Raw genomic sequence first — 24802 nt, 5'->3', positions numbered from 1 at the left:
CACTGTGAGGAAGTTAGTTGAGAGGCCAAATAACTTCTCCAAGTTCACACAGGCAGCAAATGATAGAGTTAAGTTTTCAAACTATGTCCTTTCAGATCACATTCCCCTTTTGAGAAAGTTACTTTCTCAGTTGAGATGGTGACTGACTTACCTTTAAGAAGCACACCAAAACAATCAGATTAAAGAAACTTGGACTAATAGCCAATTCCTTTTGCTCTTTCTGGGTTTTTTTGAGCCAGTCTTTATTGGTGGTGTTCATGAAGGCCTCGGAGAGCACCAGTGAACTAGGATTGAGAGGGGTGAGAACATGAGCAGCGGTCTTGGTTACTGCTGGCACAACAGGGATGGAGAAAGGTCTGGAGTAACCTATCTCAGTAACACTTCTCATGTCAACCCACTCATGAAAAAGACATCATAAGGACAAAGAGGAACTCTTGATGAGGTTTTAGATGACATATAAACATGTTCTTTACCTTGTGGATCTTACATGTTGGTGGGAGAGTCAGATTCATAATGTGAATACACATAATGTGGCTAAACAAGGCTGAAAAGTAGTGTTTTAGATTCTGGGATGATTCTGTAAAAAACCACTGAAACTCAATAATGAAATAGATACACGCAGGAAGTAGTAGTAGTAAGACACACTTGTTAGTGGGCCTAAGGCTTTAAGACTGGTTACCAGGAGTGGTCCAGAAAAGACTGTTTAAAAACACTGCTCTGATTTTCCTGTGGATCAGGAGATGCCAAACTCCAGGCTTCAGGCCCCTTGCCTGATTTTGTAAAAAAGTTTAGTTGAAATATTTATTCTCTTATGTCTGACATGACTGCTTCACACTACAAAATAGAGTTGTTGGGACAGACACTTTTGGTCCCACAAAACCTAAAATAATTCCAACCTAAGTATGTAGTTGTATGTCAAACTGCAAAGACATTTGCCGACCCCTGCATTAAATGACTGTTGGGAACAGGAAATGAATCACAGCAACTGTGTTGGGAGAAGGGGCAGGACAGGATTTATTATGTTCTATTTCAGACTTTCCTGATCTGCCAGGACAGGAAGAGTCAGTTTCTAAAATGCTAGATAGGGCCACTTAGAAGTAGGTTTAAGGGGCTGAGGATGTGGCTCGGTTGGTAGAGTATTTGTTTAGCAACCCCAGCACCACATAAACCAGGTATGATGGCACATACCTGTTGTCCTAGCACTTGGAAAGTGGAGGTAGAGGGATAAGAAGTTATAGATCATTCTTGGTTACATAGTGAGTTCAAGGCCTGCCTGAGATACAAGAAGCCTTGGTTTGTTTGTTTGTTTGTTTTATAAAGTTTGGCAGAAGCTGGGTGGTGGTGGCGTACGCCTTTAATCCCAGTACTCGGGAGGCAGAAGCAGGAGGATCTCTGTGAGTTTGAGACCAGCCTGGTCTTCAAGAGCTAGTTCCAGGATAGGCTCCAAAGCCACAGAGAAACCCTGTCTCGAAAAACAAAACAAACAAAAAATTTGGCAGAAATGAGCTACTAAATGAGAGATAATTGGTATCTTTTAATATTAATTGGAACTAAGGTAAATATTGATGTGGGAGACATTGAATTTAAGAAATGGGACTGGCGGGGGTGGAGAGATGGCTTAATGGTTAAGAGCACCGAATGCTTTTCCAAAGGACCTGGGTTCAATTCCCAGTACCCACGTGGCAGTACTCCAGTTCCAGGGGGGTCTGGCATCCTCATGCAGGCAAAACCCCAATGTACATAAAAAATAAAGAAATCTTAGAGAGAGAGAGAGGGGGAGAGAGGACTGACTGGGTGGTACATGCCTGTGAGTGACTCCAGGACATGGAAACGTTGTAAATTTGAGGCTAGTGTGGGCTACATGCTAAGTTCCAGGGCCACTTGAGCTATAGGATTACACTTGGTTGAAACAAAATGCAAATAAGTGGGACTATTCATCCTTCCCTTTACTGTTCTGTGATCCCCTCCCCAAGGTTAGCACAGATGCCATTCTCAGGTACAGTTAATTGCTACTTCTGATATGTCTGGTGGTCAAGTGTGCTGTAGAAGAAGACATCTGTGTAAGAAGACAGATGGTGGATGTATGTTGACATCATGTGGTGGTCAGGGAAAAGCTACTGCTGCTTTGCTTCCACTCTCTCCTCTCTCCTTCCTTTGCTTCTGCAGGTTGAGCTCACCATGAGCCCTTGATCTTCCTGTGTGCTGGGATCACAGGAGAGTACCAGTATGCCTGATAGATAGAGAAGGCTTTATTTATTTTATTTTATTTTGTTTTGTTTTTCGAGACAGGGTTTCTCTGTAGCTTTGGAGGCTGTCCTGGCACTCACTCTGGAGACCAGGCTGGCCTCGAAATCACAGAGATCCGCCTGCCTCTGCCTCCCGAGTGCTGGGATTAAAGGGGTGTGCCACCAACACCCGGCAAGAAGGCTTTATTTTAAATCATTGTTTTACTTTTGGCTATATCTGCCTGACTTCTTAAATATAAGGGGAAGCTCTTAATTTTTCATTCTAGCACTTCACAAAAGCCTATGTATATCAAATGTTTCATAAATATTTAGTAAATAATGAATTCTCCCCATGGAGCAGGCAAACATTAGAAAGAGAAGAATCTGCCCCTTCTCTTTGTAGATAGCTCTGAAAATAGCACCCCCACACCCCCTCCAGATAAGAAATAGTGCATGGTGGTACATACCTTTAATCCCAGCACTCCGACAACAGAGGCAGATGGATTTCTGTGAGTTTAAGGCCAGCCTTAAACAGAGTGAGTTCCAGGACAACCAGGGCTACACAGAGAAACCCTGTGCCAAAAACCAAAGACAGAAAAGAAAAAGTGTTTATCGGAGGTTTTTAAACCCTATTCTAAGGAGTGGAGGAAGATCCAGAAATATTTTGTGTTCTTACCGGGCCCAGTAGTGATATTTGGGTACCCTGTGAGGAGTGGTTTCAGCAGTTTGGCTCTATTTCCAAGGCACAGACCTGCAGACTAGAAGGGGAAGTATGGTGGCCAGAACACTAACCAAGTGGTGCAGAGCTTGGGTGTGATCTTTTAGAACATTACCACAGGACCTGATACTCTGTTCCATCTAGATCCACTCTTGCTGTTTCCTTCTTTGTAATCCATGAATAATTCCTTGGCATTATTTAATGTTTTTTTGTTAATAGCCAGTGTTTGGCCAGCCATTGAATCATTAGGAAATTCATTCAGCCACCCAGAGTCACTAAGTTTAAGCATTTATTATGTGCCAGGCTCCCTGCTGGGTACTGAGAATTAAGAATACAAATAAGAAAGCAATCGGGCAAGATAGACTGAGTAAATAGAACTTCATACAGTGTGATAAAATTTAGTTACTATTCCTGTTTCAATGATAAAATATCCTGACAAAAAACGATAAGTAAGGGAGAAAGGATTGGTCTGGCTTACACTTTGAAGGTGCCGTCGAAGTGACAGATTTGTTTCATGAGAAGTGCATTATAAACTAGTAAAAAGGCAGTGTGTTGAGAGTGTTAGTTGAAGATAGGTTTTTTGTTTTGCTTTGGTTTGTATAGTGTCCTCACTGTGTTTCCTAGGCTGGTCTTGAGCTTCTTAGTTCAAAGGATCCTCTTGCTTTAGAGTTCCTGAGTAGTTGGAACTGCACAAATGCTACCATGCCCAACTGTGTTTTAAAATAGCATTATTGAACCTGGTGTGGTAGCACTTGCAGTCCTAGCACTTGGGAGGCAGAGGCAGTGGGATCTCTCTGTGTTCAAGGCCAGTCTGATCTATAAAGCTAGTTCCAGGACAGCCAGGCTACAGAGAAACCCTGTCTTGAAAAAAAACAAAACAAAACAAGAAAGCATTATTGAGATATAAGATGTATCGAAGTTCATCTCTATATCATACAAGCATATTTACAATGATACACTGATTTAAAGTACTTTGTAGACACATGGTGCCATTTGTCTTCCAGTAACTGTCATGCTAATATAAATCTTTTAACTTTTTTTTATCCTTTGTATCACTGAACATATGAAATTAGTTGAGTCCCTAACCCCCTACCTTGTGTATAAATAGGTAAGACTTTTGCTGTGCCACTAAGTAAACGACCAAAGGAAAGTCTACCCTCCCCCTCCAGTTTTGGAGAATATGGAAGCATATAGGCTAGGAAAAGATGGGAGAGAGTCTAAAAAAAAGCCTAGATGAGAGGAAGGAGCTATACTGAGAGAGGGATGCAGAGTGATGGATGGGAGGGAAAGAGCTAGACTTTGTGGTAGCAATTTCTCCCATGTTGCTGTGTTGCACATGCTCCATCTGGTGGCTCTAGGCATGTAGTGCAACCAGCGGCCCTAAGTCTCCAGAAGGTGGTAGTAGGTATTTGGTATTCCAAGCCTCACCTGCAGGTGTTGTTGGATTGTTAAGAGTCTGTTTTACTTTAGATGCTGGATTTTCTCTCATAGCTTAGGCAGTGTTCTTCCCTCCTTTCCCCTAGCTTTGAGTCTAATTTTACGAGACTACATCCATCATTCAGTAACCTCATTGTTGCTGTCATCCACCATGTCACTGACCTTATTTTTTCAATGACTTAAATCCTTAGTGATTCTGTTACTGTTTCCAACCCCATTCCTGTTACTTAGTGCCGAACCCCTGCCACCTGCCCATGTGGTCCTGGAGGTGGAACCCCAGGCCTCACATAGGTTGGAGTAAATGCCTTACTGCTGAGATGACTCCTCAGCCCCAATGGTGATAGTTGTGACATAGTTGTCTAGATAGTTCCATCTTTGTTACTCTTACTTCACAGCTTATTGTTGCTTTTTTCTTATACTTTGAGAGGCTTCCATGATATGTAATGCTGTGTACACTGTGGTTTCCCATTTGCCTCATAAATACTTTGTTCCTTTGCTGTTTTTCATCTTTCCCAATAAAATATTGGGGTTCAGACCTTTGATTTCTTGTTTTCTCTGTGCTCACTCAATTCCTTGACAATGCCATTGCTTTTATAAGCCATCTGTTGATTCACAGATTTATATTGAGACCACCTCTCTCCTGACCTCTCCATGCTTGTGTATTTGTGCTCTCTTGTCTTTGAATGACCACTAAGTCCCTCAACAAATGTTTTTAAACTGATCTTTTCATACTGTTGCATTTGCACTCAACTGCATTGAATGTAGGACAGCACTATCCTGCAAATTCAGGCAAGCAACCTCAGAGTCATCCCTAATTTTTCTCTTAGTCTCATACATAATATGCAGTCCAGGAGCAAAAGCGTGGAGTTCTACCTTCACATGACCAGAATTCTGACCATTTCTCAGTGCTTCTATTGCCAGCCACAATGGTCTTTGCCTGGATTATCATAGTGCTTCCTATTTGGTCTTCCTAGTCCCACTCTTATTTTCAGTGGTCTTTTTAAAAACCATGGCATTTATACCTATCTTAATTTAGGTTATAATAATTGCTGTCATCCAACATCCATATATTAAGGTTACTTCTCTTTTCCTTAAAAATTGTTTAGCCCCAACTGACCGGAAACACACTATGTAGACCAGGCTGGCCTCAAAACTCATAGGGATCCACCTGCCTCTGTTTTCAAGTGCTTGGATTAAATGTGTGTGCTACCGAATCCAGTCTAGGGTTCACTCTTGATCTTGTATATTTTATAGATTTAAAGAGAGGTAGAATGACATGTATCCACAATTAAATCATTCGGAGTATTTTACTGCCCCAAATAATCTCCTGTGCTCTTCCTGTTCCCATAGTTTTGCCTTCTCCAGATGTCATTTAGTTAGAAGTTATACCTTGTGAGTCCATCCCAACTCCTGTCTCCCCCCCCCCCCAGGGTTTCTCTGTGTAGCTTTGGAGCCTGTTCTGGAACTCATTTTGTAGACCAGACTGGCCTTGAACTCACAGAGAACCACCTGGCTCTTTGGGAGCTGTTTTAAACTTGACAACTTGTTTCATTTTAGAACTGAATAATACTCCGTTGTTTGGATGAAGCAGTTTACCCTATCCTCACTGGAGGGTATGTCCCTGCTTCTAAGTTTAGGCAATTATAAATACAGCTACTATAGATATTTATATGCTGGTTTTTATGTGTACATAATTTTTCAGTCATCTAGGTAAAAAGAGAAAACAAAAAATCAAGGTAAAAAACCTGCTGGATCAGGTTGTAAGACTATGCTTAGTTTTTTAAGAAAACTGTCTTCAAAAGTGGTAATACCATTTTACATTACCATTGGCATGGACTTGAAAATTCCTGTTGCTCTGTATCCTCCATGTTATCTGTAATTTGTTCATTCCAATAGGTATGTCATGATGTTGGGGTTTTTTGTTTTGTTTTTTGTTTTTTTGAGACAGGGTCTTACTCTGTAGCCCAGGCTGGCCTCAAGTTCAAGATGCACTCCTCCTGACTCAGCCTCTTAAAGTGTTGGGATTATAAGCATGAGCCACCATGCCCAGTAGTTGGCATATCTGTCTGTCTGTCTGTCTGTCTGTCTGTCTCTGTCCCAGTTCTAAATCAACATGATCATTTCATGTGCTTATCTGTCGTCTGTATATGTTCTTTGGTGTGATTTCTATCTGGGTCTTTCACTTTTCTTCTTGGTAGCACTGACTGTCCTGGAACTCACTTTGTAGACTAGGTTGGCCTTGAACTCATAGGGATCCATCTGCCTTTATCTCCTAAGTTCTGGGATTACTATTCCTGGTTATTATCAAATATATATTAGTTATTTTCTCCCAATCTTTGGCTTATCTTGATGTCTTTCACATTGACAAGCTTAGGTTATCAGTTCTTTCCTTCATGGATTGTACTTTTGTGACAGTACCTGAGGTTACCACTGTAGTTGAGGTCATCTGATTTTTCTCCTTTTTAATGTTTTAAGAGTAACTAGTTTTGCATTTTATACTTAAGTCTGTGCATATGGGTCTGGTTTTAGCACCATTTATAGAGAAGACTATTTTTGCTCTGTTTTATTGCCTTTGTTCTTACAGATCAGTATTTATCTGGGTGGTTTTACTCCTTTGTCTGTCTATTGTTTCTTATACATACTGTCTTGACTGATAACTTTCTTAGTTCAGGTATCATCAGTTCTTAGTTTTGTTAATTTTAATATTGTGTTAGTTCTTCTGGTCATTTGACTCTACCAAAACGTTACCAGTTTGTCAGTATTCACACAATAGTTGTTGGGAATTTTGATTATGATTATGTTGAGTTTGTAGAACTGACACCCATACTATATTGAGTCTTCCTACCAGTGAGCATGAACAGTCTCCCCACTTACTTAGGTCAGAAGTTCTACAGTCTGCAAAACATTGTATGTACTTTTTGGGCTTATGCCTACATTTCATTTTTTATAATGCTAATAAAAATGATACTGTTCTTTTATTTCCAGTTCCACTTACTGTTGGCACATTGAGAAGTGGTTGAGGGTTTTTTGTTTTGTTGTTGTTTGTTTTTTTTTTTTTGTTTTTCAGGATAGAGTTTTTCTGCCTGGGATTTGCTCTGTAGACCAGGCTGGCCTTGAACTCACAGAAATACACTTGTGTCTACCTCCCAAGTGCTAGGATTAGAGCTGTGACACAGCTGCCCAGCTTTGAGGGTTTTTTGTTTTTTGTTTTTTGTCTATTTTTATATCCTGCAACCATCTTGTAATCACTACTTGTTTTAAGGTAACTTTCTTTTGCTCATTCTTTTGAATTTTCTACATAGACATGTTATCCTCAAACAAAGTTTTTCTCTTTCCTACCAATCAGCATATCTTTTATTTTCTTGCCTAATTGTATTATCTAAGCTTCTGGTACAATGTTGAAAGAGATGATGAGAGAAGACATTCTTATTGTCCCTCATCCCAGCAGGGAGGCCTTGAGTTTCTCTATGTGATATCATGTCAGTTTTCTTCTTTAATCTATTGGTATGATGACTTATATCAAACAGTTTTCAAAAGACTGAAGCTTGCATTTCTAAAGATCCCATTAATTGTAGCATATAATTCTTCCTATACATAGATTTCATCTGCTAGCATTTTGTTGAAGATCCTTAGATGTATCTGTGTAAATGTGGTATTGGTCTGTGGATTTTATTTTCTTGTGATGTCTTTGTTCTTATGAGGGTTTTGCTGGCCTCACAGAATGAATTGGGAAGTATTTGCTCTGACACTGTCTTCTGGAAAACTGGTGCAATCTTTCTAAATGTATGTAGTTCTTAACAGTAAAGCCATTTGGGCTTTTATATCTATTTTGCATAGTTATTGATGATCAGTTTCTTTATAGATTGTGGCTCTCAGGTCATTAATTAGTCCATTTCACTGGATTGTCAAATTTTGGCCACAAAGTTGTTTATAAATTATTATCTTTTTAATGTCTCTGAGACATAGTGTCTTCTTTTTCATTTTTGTTATTAGTAATTATATTTTATTTCTTAGCCTCCTAAAGTCCTAATTTTATTTCAACTGTAAAAAGATATATTTAATTTAAAAGCATTATGTGGAGTCTTTTGAATCTGTTCTGCTCTGTAATATTTTCAGTAAAACTGGGGACAACTAAAAAAATCCTTTAAAAGACAAGTTATTTTTTATTTGTGTGTGGGGGCAGGGGAGAAGAGATATGCATCAAGGTGCATGTGGAAGCCAAATGATGGCACTGGGTCCCCTGGAACTAGGGAGCCATCTGAAGTGGATAATGGGAACTAAAATTTACATCTTGTACAGATACTCATTAAGTGTTCTTAATGGCGAAGCCATCTCTTCAGCACCATTATCTTTTCAAAGAGCCAGCTTTGTCTTTGATTAACACGGCTATTTATTTCCTTGTTTCAGTTTGATCTCCACTTATTTTCTCTCTTCTGCTTAATTTTAGTGAATTAGCAGATTAGTTGATAGAGAGTGGTCTCATGGCTGCCTATTTTTGTTTTCCTTTCCCTGGCAGCTGGAACTACCATGGGTTTACTTTGCTTTTTGTTTGTTTCTTAAGATGAAAGCTTCATTTCAAAATGTATTTCCAGCTGTCTTCTGTTACTTATTTGTTTGATTCCTTGTTGGTCTAATTTAAGACTTCTTTTAGAATTGTTAAGGTGAGTGTCTTAATGTCTTTTTCTGTTGATGTCATTAAAATACCTTTATAAAAGCAACTCAAAGGAGAAAGAAAGGGTTTATGTCAGCTTATAGTTTAAGGGCACAGTCCATCAAGGTGGCAGGTGTCTTAAGCAGCTGGTCCTATCACATCCAGGCAGGAACAGAAAGCAATGAATGCATGCTGATGCTCAGCTCCCTTTCTCCAATATAGTCCAGGGTCCTTGCCAAGGAAAGGCTATCCACAGTGGGCTGCAGTGAACATAATCAACTCCCCACCCCCATGTCCTGAGGCCCCAGGTGATTCTAGATTCTGTCAATAATTGACACTCTCAGTTTCTTATAGTCTTGAATGTGAGCTTAAGAGTGTCATCTGGTAGCTGTGCTGGACACATGCCTTCTCTCTAGTTTACTGATGGTGCTCATGAATTCATGTTAAACTGCTCATGTTTGGTTGTTTCAGGGAATATGTACCTCTAGATTGACAGCTTACTTCTTAAGCATCACCATGTCTTTTGTCTTCTATTTGCCACTCAGTTAAGGTTCAGATGTTTCCTCAAATATTTGAATGTTTGTGTGCCCAACAAAACTCAGGTTCAAATTTAATCCTCCCTGATATAATTAAGAGGTGATTAGACTTGTCACCTTTAAGAAGGACCTTTTTAACTTTTTTTCCTTCCATCATTCAAGTCTAAAGATTTAAGAGACTCTCCGAGGAGCAGACACCAGGCCTGAAGCTGGCATAGAACCTGCTGGTGGCCTGAGTTTGCATTGTCCAGCTTCTAGAACCTCATCTGGTCTTTATAAACGATCCAGTGTCAGATCTTTTGTTAGAACAGCCAATTGATTGAGATAATTTCTTAAAACCTGTTGCTTTTATAAATTGTATTTTCTTTTTTCTTTTTTTTCCCCTGTACCTTTGTATCTGGGAGCAGACTTAACTTTATTCTGTTTGGGGCAGTATTTTTTAATGTAAGGTTCTTTTTACCAACTTGTTTAAAATATTACTACTTCCCTCCTTTGGTCTGCACTCCCTACCTCACTTCCCCTTCTCCCACTTCAGGATTATTTAGTATGTTGTTCCAAAGAGCTCACCACATGCTCTCACAGGGGAGAGAGGACTATGCTCATTTTACAGCTAAGGAAGAAAGTTTCTTATTTTTTAATGAATACAGGAAGGTAGAGATTGTGCATAGGTGGATGTCCTTGGACTCTGCCATGAGAATTGGGGTTCCCTGCATTCTTATGCCATGTTGTGTTCAGGTATTAGCTCATTGTCAGCCATGAAGAACAGTTTTTTTGCAGGTTTATTCAAGTTGATCCATTAAAATTTTGAGTTACTGCTGTGTCCTCTGTTTAAGGACTGTAGATTGGAGTTCTTTTTATAATCAAGCTAACATGCCTTCTTAAAATTTGCTGACATGCTTCCTGCTTTCATTCTGTAGACTTATAATGGTCTTCAGTTGCCAAAGAAGGTTGTGGATGCCAAAAGAAAGGTAACCAGCTTACCCAGTGCATTTGGATGCCTCTAGCAGTCTACCTTGGCTGGCTGTAGACATGGCAGACATGGCCAGCTACAAGGATGCTGCCTCCAGTCGCCACCTGCGATTTAAGTTACAGAGCCTGAGTCGCCGCCTCGATGAGTTGGAGGAAGCCACAAAAAACCTCCAGAAAGCTGAGGATGAGCTCCTGGACCTCCAGGAGAAGGTGATCCAGGCAGAGGGCAGCAACTCCAGTATGCTGGCTGAGATCGAGGTGCTTCGCCAGCGGGTACTGAAGATTGAAGGTAAAGATGAGGAAATCAAGAGAGCAGAGGACTTGTGTCATACAATGAAGGAGAAACTTGAAGAGGAGGAAAACCTTACCCGAGAGCTGAAATCTGAGATCGAGTGGCTTCAGAAACGAATGGCTGATTTAGAGAAGCTAGAAGAGGCGTTGAGCAGGAGCAAGAATGAATGTTCCCAGCTTTGTTTGAGCCTGAATGAAGAGAGAAATCTGACCAAGAAAATCTCTTCTGAGTTGGAAATGCTCAGAGTCAAAGTGAAGGAACTGGAATCTTCGGAGGATCGCTTGGATAAAACTGAGCAGAGTTTAGTGTCAGAATTAGAAAAGCTAAAATCATTAACCCTGAGCTTTGTAAATGAGAGAAAATACTTGAATGAAAAGGAGAAAGAAAATGAGAAATTAATAAAAGAGCTTACTCAAAAACTGGAGCAGAACAAGAAAATGAGCCGAGATCATACGAGGAATGCTTCTACCCTTCTGGAGAGGAACGACCTACGCATTGAGGACGGTATCTCCTCCACACTGCCGTCCAAAGAGTTGAGAAGGAAGGGCAGTCTGGACTACTTAAAGCAGGTTGAGAATGAAACCAGAGACAAATCAGAAAATGAAAAGAACCAGAACCAGGAGGACAACAAAGTCAAAGACCTCAACCAAGAGATTCAGAAACTTAAGACCCAAATCAAACACTTTGAATCTTTGGAAGAAGAACTTAAGAAAATGAGGGCTAAAAACAATGACCTTCAGGATAATTACCTAACTGAACTGAATAAAAACAAAATCTTAGCTAGCCAGCTAGAGGAGATCAAGCTGCAAGTCAAGAAACAGAAAGAGTTAGGAAACGGGGACATCGAAGGGGAAGATGCTTTCCTATTGGGCAGAGGCAGGCATGAAAGGACTAAGCTCAGAGGTCATGGGGGTGAGGCATCCGTGTCCAGGCATATACCCCGGGAACTGTCTCCTCAACATAAGCGGGAAAGGATCCGGAACAGGGAGTTTGCTCTTAATAATGAAAATTATTCTCTGAGCAACAAGCAGGCTTCTTCTATTTTCACCAACAGAAGGGCAGCAAAAGCTTCTAACATGGGAGTGGGTGCAGACAATGGATCTCAGGAAACAAAGAGAGCTGAAGACCGATTTTTGCCTGGGTCCTCTCAGAGTGAAGGGAAAAAGTGTAGGGAGCAGCCATCAGTGCTTAGCCGTTACCCGCCAGCTGCCCAGGAGCACAATAAAGTTTGGAAGGGGACTCTCAAGCCAGGCACTGAGAGTGGACTTAAGGGGAAAGTAGAAAAGACAACTCGAACATTTAGTGACTCCACCCATGGACCTGTTCCCAATGATACAATGGGTAGAGGCGATAAGACTTCTGAGATCTCTGAGGCCCATTATGGCAAGAGAGGACAGGTGCCTGGCAATGGAAGTCAAGTAACTCAGGCTGCAGAGTCTGGCTGTTCTAAGGCCACTGGAGCTCTGTCCTCATCTCAAAGAGCCTCCTCAGAAGGGATTTCTAAGAGCAAAAGGGCTGCTAATGGCCTAGAAGCTGATGCCAATTTCCCAAATTCTAAAGCTCCTATTTTATCAAAGTATCCATATAGTTCAAGAAGCCAAGAAAATATCCCTCAGGGCTTTTCAGTGCCAAATAAAGAAGGACTTGATCAGTCTGTAGCAGTTGTGATGGAAGACAGCAGTCAGCATGAAGCCCTGAGGTGTCGTGTCATCAAATCCAGTGGCAAAGAGAAGCCGGACTCAGATGATGACTTGGACATAGAATCTCTTGTTACTGCCAAGTTGGTGAACACAACTATCACTCCGGAGCCAGAGCCCAAACAACAGCCAAACTCTAGGGAAAAGGTCAAGTCCCGAGGACCTAGAACTGCCCTATTTGAAAATGATAAAAATGCTGCAACAGAAAATGAATCTATGAAATCTACCAGAGCTTCCTCCAGTGCTGTTGAATTCCCAGATGCCAATGGTGTTGGGGCAAAAAACCAAAGGCTCTTCAGCCCCAGAGAGGCCCTGCGGTCTAGAGCAATCATAAAACCCGTTATCATTGATAAGGATGTGAAAAAAATTATGGGAGGGTCTGGGACTGAGGTTGTACTGGAGAAGCAGAGATCCACCTCTAACCCTGTGCCAAGCAAAGTGACAAGCAGCATCACCATCTATCCCTCTGAGAGCAGTGGCCCTAGAGCTGTCCAAGGGGAGGCCCCAAGGGAGAGGCACACCTCCACCAGCAACATCCAGGTGGGGCACCCAGAGCTCACATCAGTTAGCAACCATGTCAACTCCCCCCTTGAGCTCTCTATTCATAAACATGACATCACCTTGCAGCTCACAGAAGCTGAAAGAATGGGAGATGGGTCTCCAAAGAATAGACCAGAGACAGTGGTCTCTCGGAGCAGCATTCTAATCAAGCCATCTGATTCTGTGGAGAGGAATAGTCATGCCCCCCAAGCGGAGACAGTCAGGTGGAAAAGCCATAATGCCTCTTCAGAGGTAGGCTCTTCAGATACCAGACACGTCACTGTGCGGAATGCCTGGAAGAGTAAGCGAGACTTTAAATGTTCAGAAGACGTCCCAACTCGAGTAGGTAGGCACATGGAATCTACTAATGCCTACACACAGAGGTCTTCCACAGACTTCTTAGAGCTTGAACAGCCCAGGTCCCTCCCTTCTGAACAGGGCACTCGAAAGGTAGGAGATGCAGGGGATGCTCCTGAGCTCTCCTCTAGAAGGACCCAAAGTAGCCTCACTGCATCAGAGGTGATCACCCGGAGGAATCGGATAGGAGATGCCATCACTGCCACCACTTGGAACCACTCAGCAAGTTTGGTGAGTCTCACTCTCTTTCCCCTTCTATTTCCCCTCAGCCTTGATCTGTTCAGCCAAGGATTTAGGGAACCCAGAATGCTGGTAAATACTGAGTCTCAGGTAGGTTTGGCAAAAAGCAACATAACTTCCAGAACCCCTCATCTAGTTTGTCCTTTCACATGGAAGGGGAGCAAACAGTACGTGGCATTTGTTCTTTGGTTTGCCTGAGATTTCCAGAGCAGTGAACAGGAAGCTCTTGGAGTGTCCATGAACATGTTCTTCCTGTCCTGCTGCCTCAGTTGGTGAGCAGGTCTCTGTGGGCAGCCAACAGATAGGGAGAGTGAGGGCTGACCCTGGACCTACTTTATAAGTATTTTCTGTGTGAGAGTGCTTCTATATGGCGCATTAAAAGATGGATGACTCCACAATCAACTGACTTGAGAACCCAGAGTGTTAGAACAGAGCCTAGAGAAAGCCCCAAGGGTGTCTTGAACCTGGACCCCTTGACCATGAAAATATCTTGCTTCTAGACACATAGTACCTTTTAAAATTCACATTAAATTTTATTTAGTGTATGTGGGTGTTTTGTTTGCATATATGTCTGTGTACCAAGTCTGTGCCTGGTACCACAGAAGCCAGGAGAGTGTCAGACACCCTGGACTAGAGTTACAGATGGTTGTGAGCTGCCATGTGGTTGTTAGGAATTGAACCTATATCTTCTGGAAGCATAGGCAGTGCTCTTAACCATTGAACCATCTCTCCAGCCTATGCTAGTACTTTTTTAAAAGTCAGGCAACTGCAGATTAACTGGACCAGCCTATCAATCTTTTAGGTTGACATTTGGCTTCACCCCATATCCCTTAAAACAGCCCTGTGAACAGTACTGTCCTCGCTTTTCACATCTGGGTAGTGAAGATGAAGGTCTCAGACTAGGTGCCTTATCCGAGGTCATCCAGATGAGGAAACCAGAGTGCAGGTTGCAACCTTAGGAATGCTTCTCTATCATGATCGCTGCCTTTTCTGCTCATAATCATTACTCTTTGACAAGGAATATTGGCAAGGCAGAATTCCAAGAGTAGGGACAAAGATGCCTATCTCAGGTCCTAAAGATTTTCCCTGAGTTTCCAGGGTAGACACAAGCCAAGGGACAGAGTGATATAAGAGGAAAGCATGTGGCTTTTCCATAGATCATACGTAGAAAATAAAGACCTAACTTTCTCTTTAGCATACTCCTGCCATACAGCAAGGAAGTGGCTTTCACACATACCATTTGGGGGGTCCTTGCTCCCATATTCCTCGTCTAGGCTCAGACCTATAATAGTCTCTGTTCAATTATGAGCTTCTTGGTTTTCTCAGTTCTTTATTTCCAAGGAGTTTTATAGTGACTTGTGCTGATCCCCACCCCCAAATATCTTTGCAGTTACTGTGTAGTGTCTATTCTAGGTGGGAGAGCTTACCAGGGTGGAAGGTTAGATTGTCTTATTCCTTCCTGTTCTGTGTCTATAGCTCACTTTCTATTTTTGTTACTCATTGGCACAGGAGGAAGGGGAAGACGGCACATCTGTTACCAGCAGGCGAATGCACAACACCCTGGAGCATTCTGAACTGCCTGGGAAGCAGGGATTGCCAGAACCTGGAATCTGGGCTGAGGAGCGGCTACAGCCAGCCAGGCCTTATGCTGAGGAAGACTGAGCCAGCTAGGTGAAGTCTGCTGTTTTCCCTCCTCCTGCTTCTCAGCTCCTCCCCTTTCCTGGCCTGTGAAGGATCCAAGGCCAGTTAATCAGGCTAGACACAAGGCCTTGGCTGGAGACTGGAGAGCCAGACTATGGCTCAGGTAATTTTTGCCAGTTGCCCAGTATGATCAGAGACTACAAACCAGTCACTCAGGCCAGCCTTCCCTGATGCATGAGTAGTCCTTTCTCCTATGTCTGTCCCCAAGGAAGCATGGACCAGTCTCAGACCCCCAAATGGAAGTGACAGAAACCCACCACCATATAGAGGCAGCCAAAAGCTCTCTTCTCTGCTCTTTGGTGAGCTGTTTGTGTATCAAAGCCCAGCCCCTTTTGCTGCCAATGTCTCACCATATATCCACTTGGCTCCTACTTTGCCCTAAGGGATTGCCCTAGGAACCGTCAGCCATCATTTCCATGTGGGGGGCTTACATCCCTGTCTTTGCGTTCTTGAGAATTTGGAAACAGAAGAGGAGTCTGTGCTGCTGCCCCTAAGTAATTATGGGACCACCCTTAAGTTGAAGCTTCCCTGACTCAGCTTTTGGCTAACCAGTTTCTTGGAGGCAGAGCATGATACCAAACGGAATGATACCATCCTCCAACTCCAGCACTCGGCTCACCTTCCAAAGGCATCAGAAACAGAGCTCATGCATCTCCTTTCCTGGGCACCAACATTGCTGCTGGTATCACCTCTATTCTCCCTAAGACCTGGAAACTCCAGCCGACTTCATCATTCTCTTCTTGGGGAAAATTGCTAGACTAAGCTGGCTGACCCAACATACCCTGCCTTCTAGGAAGTGCCCAGCAAATAGGAAAGCAAATAATAAGTGTATTCCTTTAGTCACTCCACAAGCAATAGCTCCATGAAAGGCATGGCCTGACTGCTCTCTTCCATTCCTCCTCCATCCTGTGGAGGCCTCGCACTTTACCATGCTGACTGCTGATACACCATTCCCACAAAAGCAAGCCCTTGGTATCTACGAGTAGATCATTGTTTCAGTGATTTCATTGGAGGAAAGCCAATACCTGCCTGTTGAGGGCCTCAGATTTATGCAGTTCGAAGTGCATTAAGCCTTTTAAGGAAGGCAGATAATAAAAAACTTTCATCTCCTTATACCAACCACATGGGGAGGTTAAGAGCTGTTTGCTTGTCGCTGAATTTTTTGAAGCATTCTTTCAGTTCAAAGGGATCCTCCATGGCTACCTATGTGGAGTGGATGTCATTGCCTTAGCATTAGACTAGGAGTCTGGAAAGCTACTTTTCCCCATCCTTCCTGGCTTTGTCACTCCTTGCTCTGTGACCTTAGGCAAGTCATTGTCTTCTTGGAGCCTCAGTTTCCCATTTTTAAAATGAGTTCTTTGTTGGTTATTCATTTGTTGTTCATGTGTGTACACACGTGCATGCTGGGGTTGAATGTAGGATGTGGCGTGCTAGGCAAGTGTTCTGCCGCTGCTGCTTCACAGCTTAGAATGAGTTTTTTGGAGTGGATGACCTCTAAGGCCTTAACTTTGGTGTTCCAAATTTGTTTTCACCACTCAGTGTGAGCTGACTCTTGCTTTTGAAGGTGGTATCCACAGGAGTCTAGGAAAATGTGTTTATGTCTTCCGTGTCTTATACTTTATTCTTTTCTCATGTTTCTAGGTCATGGGGATGAACTCAGAGAACTCCCTAAGGCCTGTCTTCAGTCTGTGGTGAAGGTTTTAGATTGGGTGGTCTCAGGTCTATGTGGCACAGGTGTTTCCCAGTGCCATGTTTCCTGGCTTTCAAGCTAGGTGCTTTCTATAACACAAGTCTGATAGATTCCTGTTTCCGTGCCTCTTCCTGTGAATTTCCTCGAGACAGGGAAGACTCAGGACATCCTCAGGAGGACTGAGTAGTCTCCTCCACCCTTACTCAGCACACACACACTGGCACTCATCTGCCCTTGTCTACATCAGACTCAGCCATCCTGCCAGGGTGTGAGGAGATCTACTGTGGGTTTTTTGTTGTTGTTATTTTTTTTTTAATCCCCAGGGACAGGAACAACTTGCTAGCACTTATGTTTCAATGGAGTTTTGCTAACCTGAGGGCATTGCCATGTGTCTTGCCTCCACATCCCAACTTGGTAACTAGGGTAGTGTTTTCAAGATCTGTTCCTGCTGCTGCTTTTGGGTTGCTGGCTAGATACTCTTTCATTCAAGGCTGCAACCTCTCACTTGCAGTCCCCCTGCCACTCTCCTGTACTAGTTGGCAGCCCTGAGAGTTCAAAGGAAACAGACCTCTGTGGTGGTCCACTGAAGAGTATAGGAAATTAGGTCTGTGGCTCTTCTCTGCTGATAGAAACAGGGGCACCAAGCCCTGTTTCAAAAGATCTCGCCAATAATTTTTGTCTTTGGGTGTTGAGCCCTGGATTCTGGTGCTGTAGCTCCTGGTGCCAAAGTCTGGATCTTTCCACATTTTAGCAGTACCGACACCTGCTGCTATTCGAAATGTTCCGTGGAAAAGGGACAGCGATGGGCTGCCTTTCTGAAAATCTGAGTGCAATAGCATTTGATTGTAACAGTTATTTCAGGATATTATTTCTTTAATCTGCACACTTTGTAAACCGTTGTAAAGTAGATATATTTTTAAATTGCGGACAATGTTTATCCTAATCAAGTGAAGTTTGGAGGGTTTGGTTCCTCTGGGCTTCACATGGATGAACAGGCTGGCTCTAATTCCAAGGTTGGAAGGCACGTCACTTCTCAAAAAAAAAGACAAGATGTAACCTTTGGGCCCAAGCTGGATGCTAGAGGAAACCTCCAAATAGAAGGAAGACCCATAGTCAAACTGTTGTCTAATCAAGCCAAATATTCCCTTAGTCCCGGTAAACAGACTCACTTTTATGACAAGTGCTTCTCTTCAGTAGTCTGGGTAGCTGGCTAAATTGAGCCAGCAGGTGTGTATCTGAGTTCTAAGTCGAGGAACCTAGTTCTAGAACAACTTGGCTGGAGGATGAAGAGCTAGTTGGCTAAATGCCAGGAGCTGGTATCCTTCACCTGCTGTGTTACCTGCCACTTGGGTACTGAAACTGTCAGAAAAGGCTGCAGGGTGGCAGGCAGGAAGCTGTGCCAGGTCTGTTTCTCTGTGACAGTGAACAGTTCAGAGTATGCATTAAAGGGATTTGTGTGGGGTCAAGGCTACAGGCAAGCTTGCACACCAGTCTTCCCTCTCATGCAGAAGGGGCCGATGCCTAGAGTAGTGGACTTCTTGTCCTGGGCAGTGTTAGTTCATAGATTTAGTGGGTCAGTAAAAGAGCAGGGATGCAGAGGCTGGCCCCTGGCCACCTCTGTTGGCATGGGTTTCTTCTCTGACAAAGACTGCTTTGTAAGAGCTGCTTTTTAGGGATTACCTTTTGAACACCCTGAATGGGGAACAGGGTTCTCCTCAACACCTCAACCAAGGTCATAGGAAAGAGGTCCTATTTTCCTGCTGCTTCACAGCTCAGAACATGTATTGAATGGAATGTATTTTTAAGAGAATAAAGTCTATTTTTTTGTATTTTAAAGATTGGGAGGGCTAGGAAGATAGCCCTTAAATCAACTTACGCATGATAGGCCCTTTGTTGGGGCCTCAACTCTGTTGGTCCACATCCACTTGCCTAGGCAGGTAGCTCTGGCTTCACCCCTGCCCCTTGGAGTCTAGGTGCAGCCGCTTCTACATTCCTGCTCCAAGTACGGGACCAGAAAGGCCAGAACCTGCCTGTGGAAAGCAGGGCACAGCCACGGGCAGGGGCTCAGGGCTCCTTGGGTGCATGTGTGTAGTTGAAGCTGCCTGTCTGCATGCGTCCTTAGGCTGTAATGCTCTCTGTTGGCTCTGCAGCACAATGTAACCAATAAAGCTCCCGTTTCCATGTGCTCCTTTGAGTCAGTGATGGCAATTTTTGTATGATTTCTGGGAACAGCGGTTCTCTCTGTTGCTGGTATGGAGTTTCACAAATTCAGGTAAAATGCCTAGCTAATAATTTATGCTGTAAAACTGAACCAGAGTTAAAACCAGCAGCTTTGTTGTCAAAGAAAATTTGTCTCAAATCACATGCTTTTAATCCCAGCAAAGGCTGGAGGATCTCTTGTGAGTTCACAAACAGCACTTTTTTTTTTTTTTTTTTTTTTTTTGACAGAGTTTGTGTGTGTAGCCTTGGCTGTCCTAGAACATATAGCAGAGGGGACTTCAAAGGCACTATATACGAAGAGTTTTGAGATGAGAGATTAGACATGGACTCGAAGTATGGTGGTTCAACTACAAGGTGCTCCATGCCAACACAGATGGGCACTAGTACATGAAAAGTGACAGAAACATTCCCTTGGAGCCTCCAGTTTAATAGACTGCCATTAGGAATTATAATGGGGGGGGGGGGTTGGAGAGATGGCTCAGAGGTTAAGAGCACTGGCTGCTCTTCCAGAGGTCCTGAGTTCAATTCCCAGCAACCACATGGTGCCTCACAGCCATCTGTAATGAGATCTGGTGCCCTCTTCTGGTGTGCAAGCATACAAGCAGGCAGAACAATGCATATATAATAAAATCTTTAAAAAAAAATTATAATGGGGCTGGAGAGATGGCTTCCCATGGTTAAGTGCAATGGACCACGGTCTGGTTCCTAGTGCCTGCATGGAGGCTCACAGACACAGGGATGTGTATAATACACATACATGCATGCAGGCAAACACTGATGCACAAAACTAGAACCGTCAGTAGGAACACTTGGACCTGACCAAACCATTTTGTCTTCCTCCTTATACAATACAGAGAAAATATATATATGCTATTGTCAAAGGTAGGATGGGCATTTCTGAGGGAGCAACACATGTAATGTGTGTATGTATGTATTATGTAAAGCTTTAATCCAAAAGATCAAACTAGAGAGAGATGGCCCAGTAGTAAAAAACCATACTGCTGTTGCAGAGTACCTGAAATTTAGTTCTGAGCACATACATGGATGGTTTACACCCACCTGTGACCAGCTCTAGGGGATTGAATGCCTCTGGATTCTGTGGTCACCCACATAAGTGCACATACCTCCACTACCAAGACATACACATAATTAAAAATAAATCTTCATATAAAATTATTTTAAACTTTTATTCTCAAAATATATTAAAAAAAAAAGCCAAACACCAATAAACTAAGAGGTTATCTCACAGCACTTGCTTGTCTCAGTCTTTATGGGACATAATTCCAAATTACTGGGTAAGTTTCTCTCTGTGCTGTCAGTCAAAGGAGCCAGCCTCTGCTGTCAAACTCGGAGTCCTGCAGTTGATGACATAGGATGAGTATTGCTAGAAGAGTTTGCTTACATGGCAGATCACATGTCCATTGGCTTCTGTTTTCAGAACCATCTGTCTCACATGCTTGGAGACTGTTGTGCAGGGACACCTGATGTGGCCTGACGAGGCAAAGTGTACATGGCTCCCAAAAACTGGTCTGCAATCCTTCCTGCTTCTCGAAGCCCACTCAGCAGAGCACCATGAACTGTAGCTGGGTAGTTCCGAATTGTATGTTCTCCAGCAAAGAAAAGTCGTGGGATTGGCTATTTTTTTGGGGGGGAGGGGGAATCAACAAGTTACTTTGAATTGCCAAATTCCTGTTTACTTTTGAAGGCTGATCTACTACCACCACTAGTTAATCAGTTTACTCAAGTCTCTCTTGATACTAGTTTTATTTCATGCAGGATGTCCTAAACTCTGAGCCACAGGGAGTAGAGCCTTCTTAAGCAGGAATGTGTTTGAGAGCAGACAACAAACATTTGGGTTGTGATCATGAAGAATACTCTGGAACAAGGTCTAGCATAGTCTACATAAGAACCCCCAAGCAGGATCTATAAAGTCCTAGTGACTAAGACCTCTGCAAGCCTACATGCTGCCACAAATTTAGGTACATTTAAAAATAAGGCTTAAAAAAACCAAAAAGCTTGTATGCCCCTTGGAGCTGGTGATACAGGAGGCTGTGAGCCATCCAGTGTAGGTGCTGGAGACTGGACTATGGTCTTCTGAAGAGCAGCAGCCACTCTTACATGCCAAGCTGTCTTTCTAGTCCCCAAATACAACTTTTAAAGGGGACAAAGCTGAGCAAGAAGTACTTGCACGTACTCTAGACTCTTCTTACCTTTAGAATCTAGCTGCCTACATTTACGAAGCCCAGCTATGAGAAATAGTACTTTATTCTGAAAGTATCTAAGGACGGAATGACTAAAGTAGCCAGAGAGATCATTTCTACCTTGAGCTCTTGGTCTTTCCCCAAATAGGTCCAGACACAGATTTCTTTCTAGTTCCTCACCTGTGGGGCACCTGGAATTGAGGGGCCAGGAGTGATTGGCTGAGCCATTAAATCATAGTCATTTCCAGAAGATCCTGCAGCCACATAGGAATAGGAACCTCGGGCCCAGGGATCAGCACGCCAGCGGGACACCACCGTCTCTTTGGGCTAGATACAGGAGAACCATGAGCATTACTGATAGTGGGACAAATCAGCCATTACTGAAAAACAGGCAGGACCCACGTAAGAAAGACAAGGTGAGGCAACCAGGTGATGGATGCTGCTGCTTTGGATGTGCCTCCTTCTCTGACAAGCAGCACTTGACCTTTACTCTTTCATAAATTTGCATAGCATTAATTCACCTTTGGTCTCATAAGGGGCTAAAAGTATTGCAGTTGGCCTGAAAAACAATAAGCTACAAAGAAATTCTCATAAAACTCCCCAATGTATTCACAAGTTCAGCTGCTTGCGATGTGACCCCACATACAGCAGGAAGAAATTCAGCTAGCTAGCTAGCAGTTGTGATCCTCTGGGTCATGTCCTTAAAGTTTCAAACAGGCCAACTCAACACATGTCTCCATTTTAACATAAATGTCCTGATCAAGAACTTAGGCTGCAGCCGGGTGTTGGTGGCACACACCTTTAATCCCAGCACTCGGGAGGCAGAGGTAGGCGGATCTCTGTGAGTTCGAGGCCAGCCTGGTCTCCAGAGCGAATGCCAGGATAAGCCCAAAGCTACACAGAGAAACCCTGTTTCGAAAAACCAAAAAAGAACTTAAGCTGCAAACTGCAACTGAGCCAAACCTCAGTTCAACTGTAAGCTTGTCCACTCACCCACTCACTCGCATACCTGTGGTACTGCACTGCTACCAAAAATCCCTTTGAGAATGGCCAGGCACCGGCCAACAATCACATCATCACTAATGTTCTCCATGATGCCAGCAGCTTCTCCTGCCACCAGGGCTATTAGTATTGGAGCTGAGGAAACAAAAGACAATTCCAGGGCTTTCTTATACTTTAAAGCATCTCAAAAGTGTTTTCTTATAAGAACAAAGTCCTGTAAGGCCCTGCTTTGTTCTTGGTGCTGTAAATGTCAGTCACCCATGTAGTACCACACAGAGCTAGAAACAAGCTATTTTTTCTGAACTCTGTCCTCAGAAACTGACCACTGCTTATGACTTCCAAGAGTCAAAGGAACTAACATTTCTATATTTAGGTATAGAATTTGTAGTCCTGGCCACATAAGTTGCTTCCACAGCCATGACAGTATCCCTTCTACATAGCTCAGACCCTTCATACCTATCACTACCCCCAGTCATCCATTTGGTGAGTAGAAAATAAGCTTGTATGACAGCCCCAGGGCCACCTAGTTCCATGGGGTGTGAAAAGATACTAATTATACTAGAATTAACATGTAAATAACCACACACACATAGAATCATGACCTCTGGTAAAGCTATGACAATACAGGACATAGTAAAGAGATTCTAGGCAATAGGAATGTGTTCCTTAAAGGCCTCTTCCAGTACATTCAGGCCAAGCTGTGAAGGCTAAGCAAAGCAAAAGAGAAATGTACACAGATGCTCTGAACAAAGAGCTGGGAGCAGGGTAGACTGGGAAGCTGGGACGGGCTCTTGTGAGGGGCTTAGGTAAGAAATCTGTGTTCCCTTTTTACTAGCAACAGCTATGGGAAGTGACAGTGGCCTGGACAAGGACATGGGTGATGGATAAGGAATGCTGAGGCGTGGAAGAATACCATGAAGCTGGCATAGACAGAACCAGATGGCCTGGATGGAATGAGGGGAAAAAAGCATGGCATCATTTCGGTGTCTGAATGCCTCTTCAGTGGAGATAGAGTGAATGACACTGGATCAGAAACTGCTGCACAGGAAACACCTGTTCTTCACTCTTCTTGGAAGAGGGAATTCGTTATTCAGTGCTCTAGTTAATCAATTATAAAATTAGAATAAGAGACAGATCACATCCTTAAAATGTGTTTATGTTCCTAAGGTTGAGGGCAAGCTGGATCTAACAGTCTCAGAATGAGGGATACTCACTGGCCTGTCCCTTTTGGCTATGGTGTTTCTTCATTTTTACATGTTTTCTTCAAAATATTTTGAAGGGATTTTTTTTTTTAAAGAATTGCTTATTAATGAAGAAAATTAAGGCACATATATGAGAAAACTCCCAATATTCCTAATTCTGTATGTTTCTATTAAGAGTATGAAAAAAATTAAACCAGCAAACAGTTACCTTTATATAGGTTCCAGAAGAGGAAGAGTTCGCCCCTGCTAGCAGTCGTACTGCCAACATGCCCAAACAAATTGACACTTGGATCCCAGAACACGCGGTCAAAACACAACACCACCTACCACAGGAAGGGAGCATATGAGCTGGCCTCAAGAGAGACGGCTTTCTGTTAGCATCACTGTGTCCTTTAAGGTCATACTTCTTAGACTTATTAACCACTTTCAGTGTAAAAGAGTTCCCTATTACATTATTTATACTGTGACTTAGAAGGTTATAACATTAAGTGTACTTGAGTATTATATAATACAACCAGGCACTGAGTTATAGGAACTGCCAGGCCTCATGCCTGGAATCACAGCTGAGGGTGCAGGCAAACATGGCCACATGGAGACCCCATTCCTCAGTGATGCTACTGGACGCTGGACATTAGGCTAGTGTCAGGAGGAAGGAACGCACATTACCTTGTTAAGGTTGCCAAATCCCATCCTTTGAACTGCAGATGTTTTCCACTCAGGAAGAGGTGGCACAAACTGCACAGCTGGTGGCTGCTGCTTCAACACTCCCAGGGGAAGAGTGCAGAGAACTGCGTCACACTTATAAATAAAGGTTTGACTTGTGGAACGTGTATTCACAGCGATCACTTCACATCCTGGAGAAAGTGGGAAAACTACTCGTGAGGATGGCATCAACGAGGGAACTGAATATTGTGGCCAACAGGATTGGCATGCTATTTCCTTCACTTTTCATACAGAAGGGGGCTCAGGCTGCCAGGATTGAAACCCTCAGTCAATAAGGAACCCTTGACTGCCCCATCCTACACTACCAATATACTAAAGTGGTTGCCTGCTCGCTAAGGATGACAACGTGAAGACTGTGGCACAAAACCTCAAAATGTGGAGATACACTGTGATGCTTCGCT

General features: G+C 43.1%; 2 protein-coding genes across 4 annotated transcripts in view; one reads left to right on the top strand and one right to left on the bottom strand.

Moving 5' to 3' along the window:
* The window catches only part of Luzp1 (leucine zipper protein 1), an 80627-nt gene extending 61380 nt beyond the window's left edge, over window positions 1-19247 (top strand). For 2 of the 3 annotated variants that reach the window (XM_027399740.2, XM_027399739.2), the window contains exons 3-4: window positions 10485-13653; window positions 15172-19247. In XM_027399740.2, the coding sequence (XP_027255541.1) occupies window positions 10597-13653; window positions 15172-15324 (3210 nt within the window). In that variant the 5' untranslated portion in view covers window positions 10485-10596 and the 3' untranslated portion in view covers window positions 15325-19247. The remainder of the gene's footprint in view (window positions 1-10484; window positions 13654-15171) is intronic. The other variant, XM_027399741.2, reaches the window with a different exon arrangement.
* Window positions 19248-20441: 1194 nt separating this feature from the next.
* The window catches only part of Kdm1a (lysine demethylase 1A), a 52455-nt gene continuing 48094 nt past the window's right edge, over window positions 20442-24802 (bottom strand). Inside the window, exons 16-20 of the mRNA XM_027399742.2 lie at window positions 24345-24532; window positions 23887-24001; window positions 22484-22611; window positions 21655-21801; window positions 20442-20908 (exon numbers count right to left, since the gene is read on the bottom strand). Coding sequence (XP_027255543.1) covers window positions 20723-20908; window positions 21655-21801; window positions 22484-22611; window positions 23887-24001; window positions 24345-24532 — 764 coding nt within the window. The 3' untranslated portion in view covers window positions 20442-20722. The remainder of the gene's footprint in view (window positions 20909-21654; window positions 21802-22483; window positions 22612-23886; window positions 24002-24344; window positions 24533-24802) is intronic.

Source organism: Cricetulus griseus, chromosome 2 (genome assembly GCF_003668045.3).
Source record: "Cricetulus griseus strain 17A/GY chromosome 2, alternate assembly CriGri-PICRH-1.0, whole genome shotgun sequence".
In the NCBI taxonomy this organism is placed as follows: Eukaryota; Metazoa; Chordata; class Mammalia; order Rodentia; family Cricetidae; genus Cricetulus; species Cricetulus griseus.
Note: the sequence above shows the minus strand (reverse complement) of the source record. Positions and strands in the feature narration are given on the sequence as shown.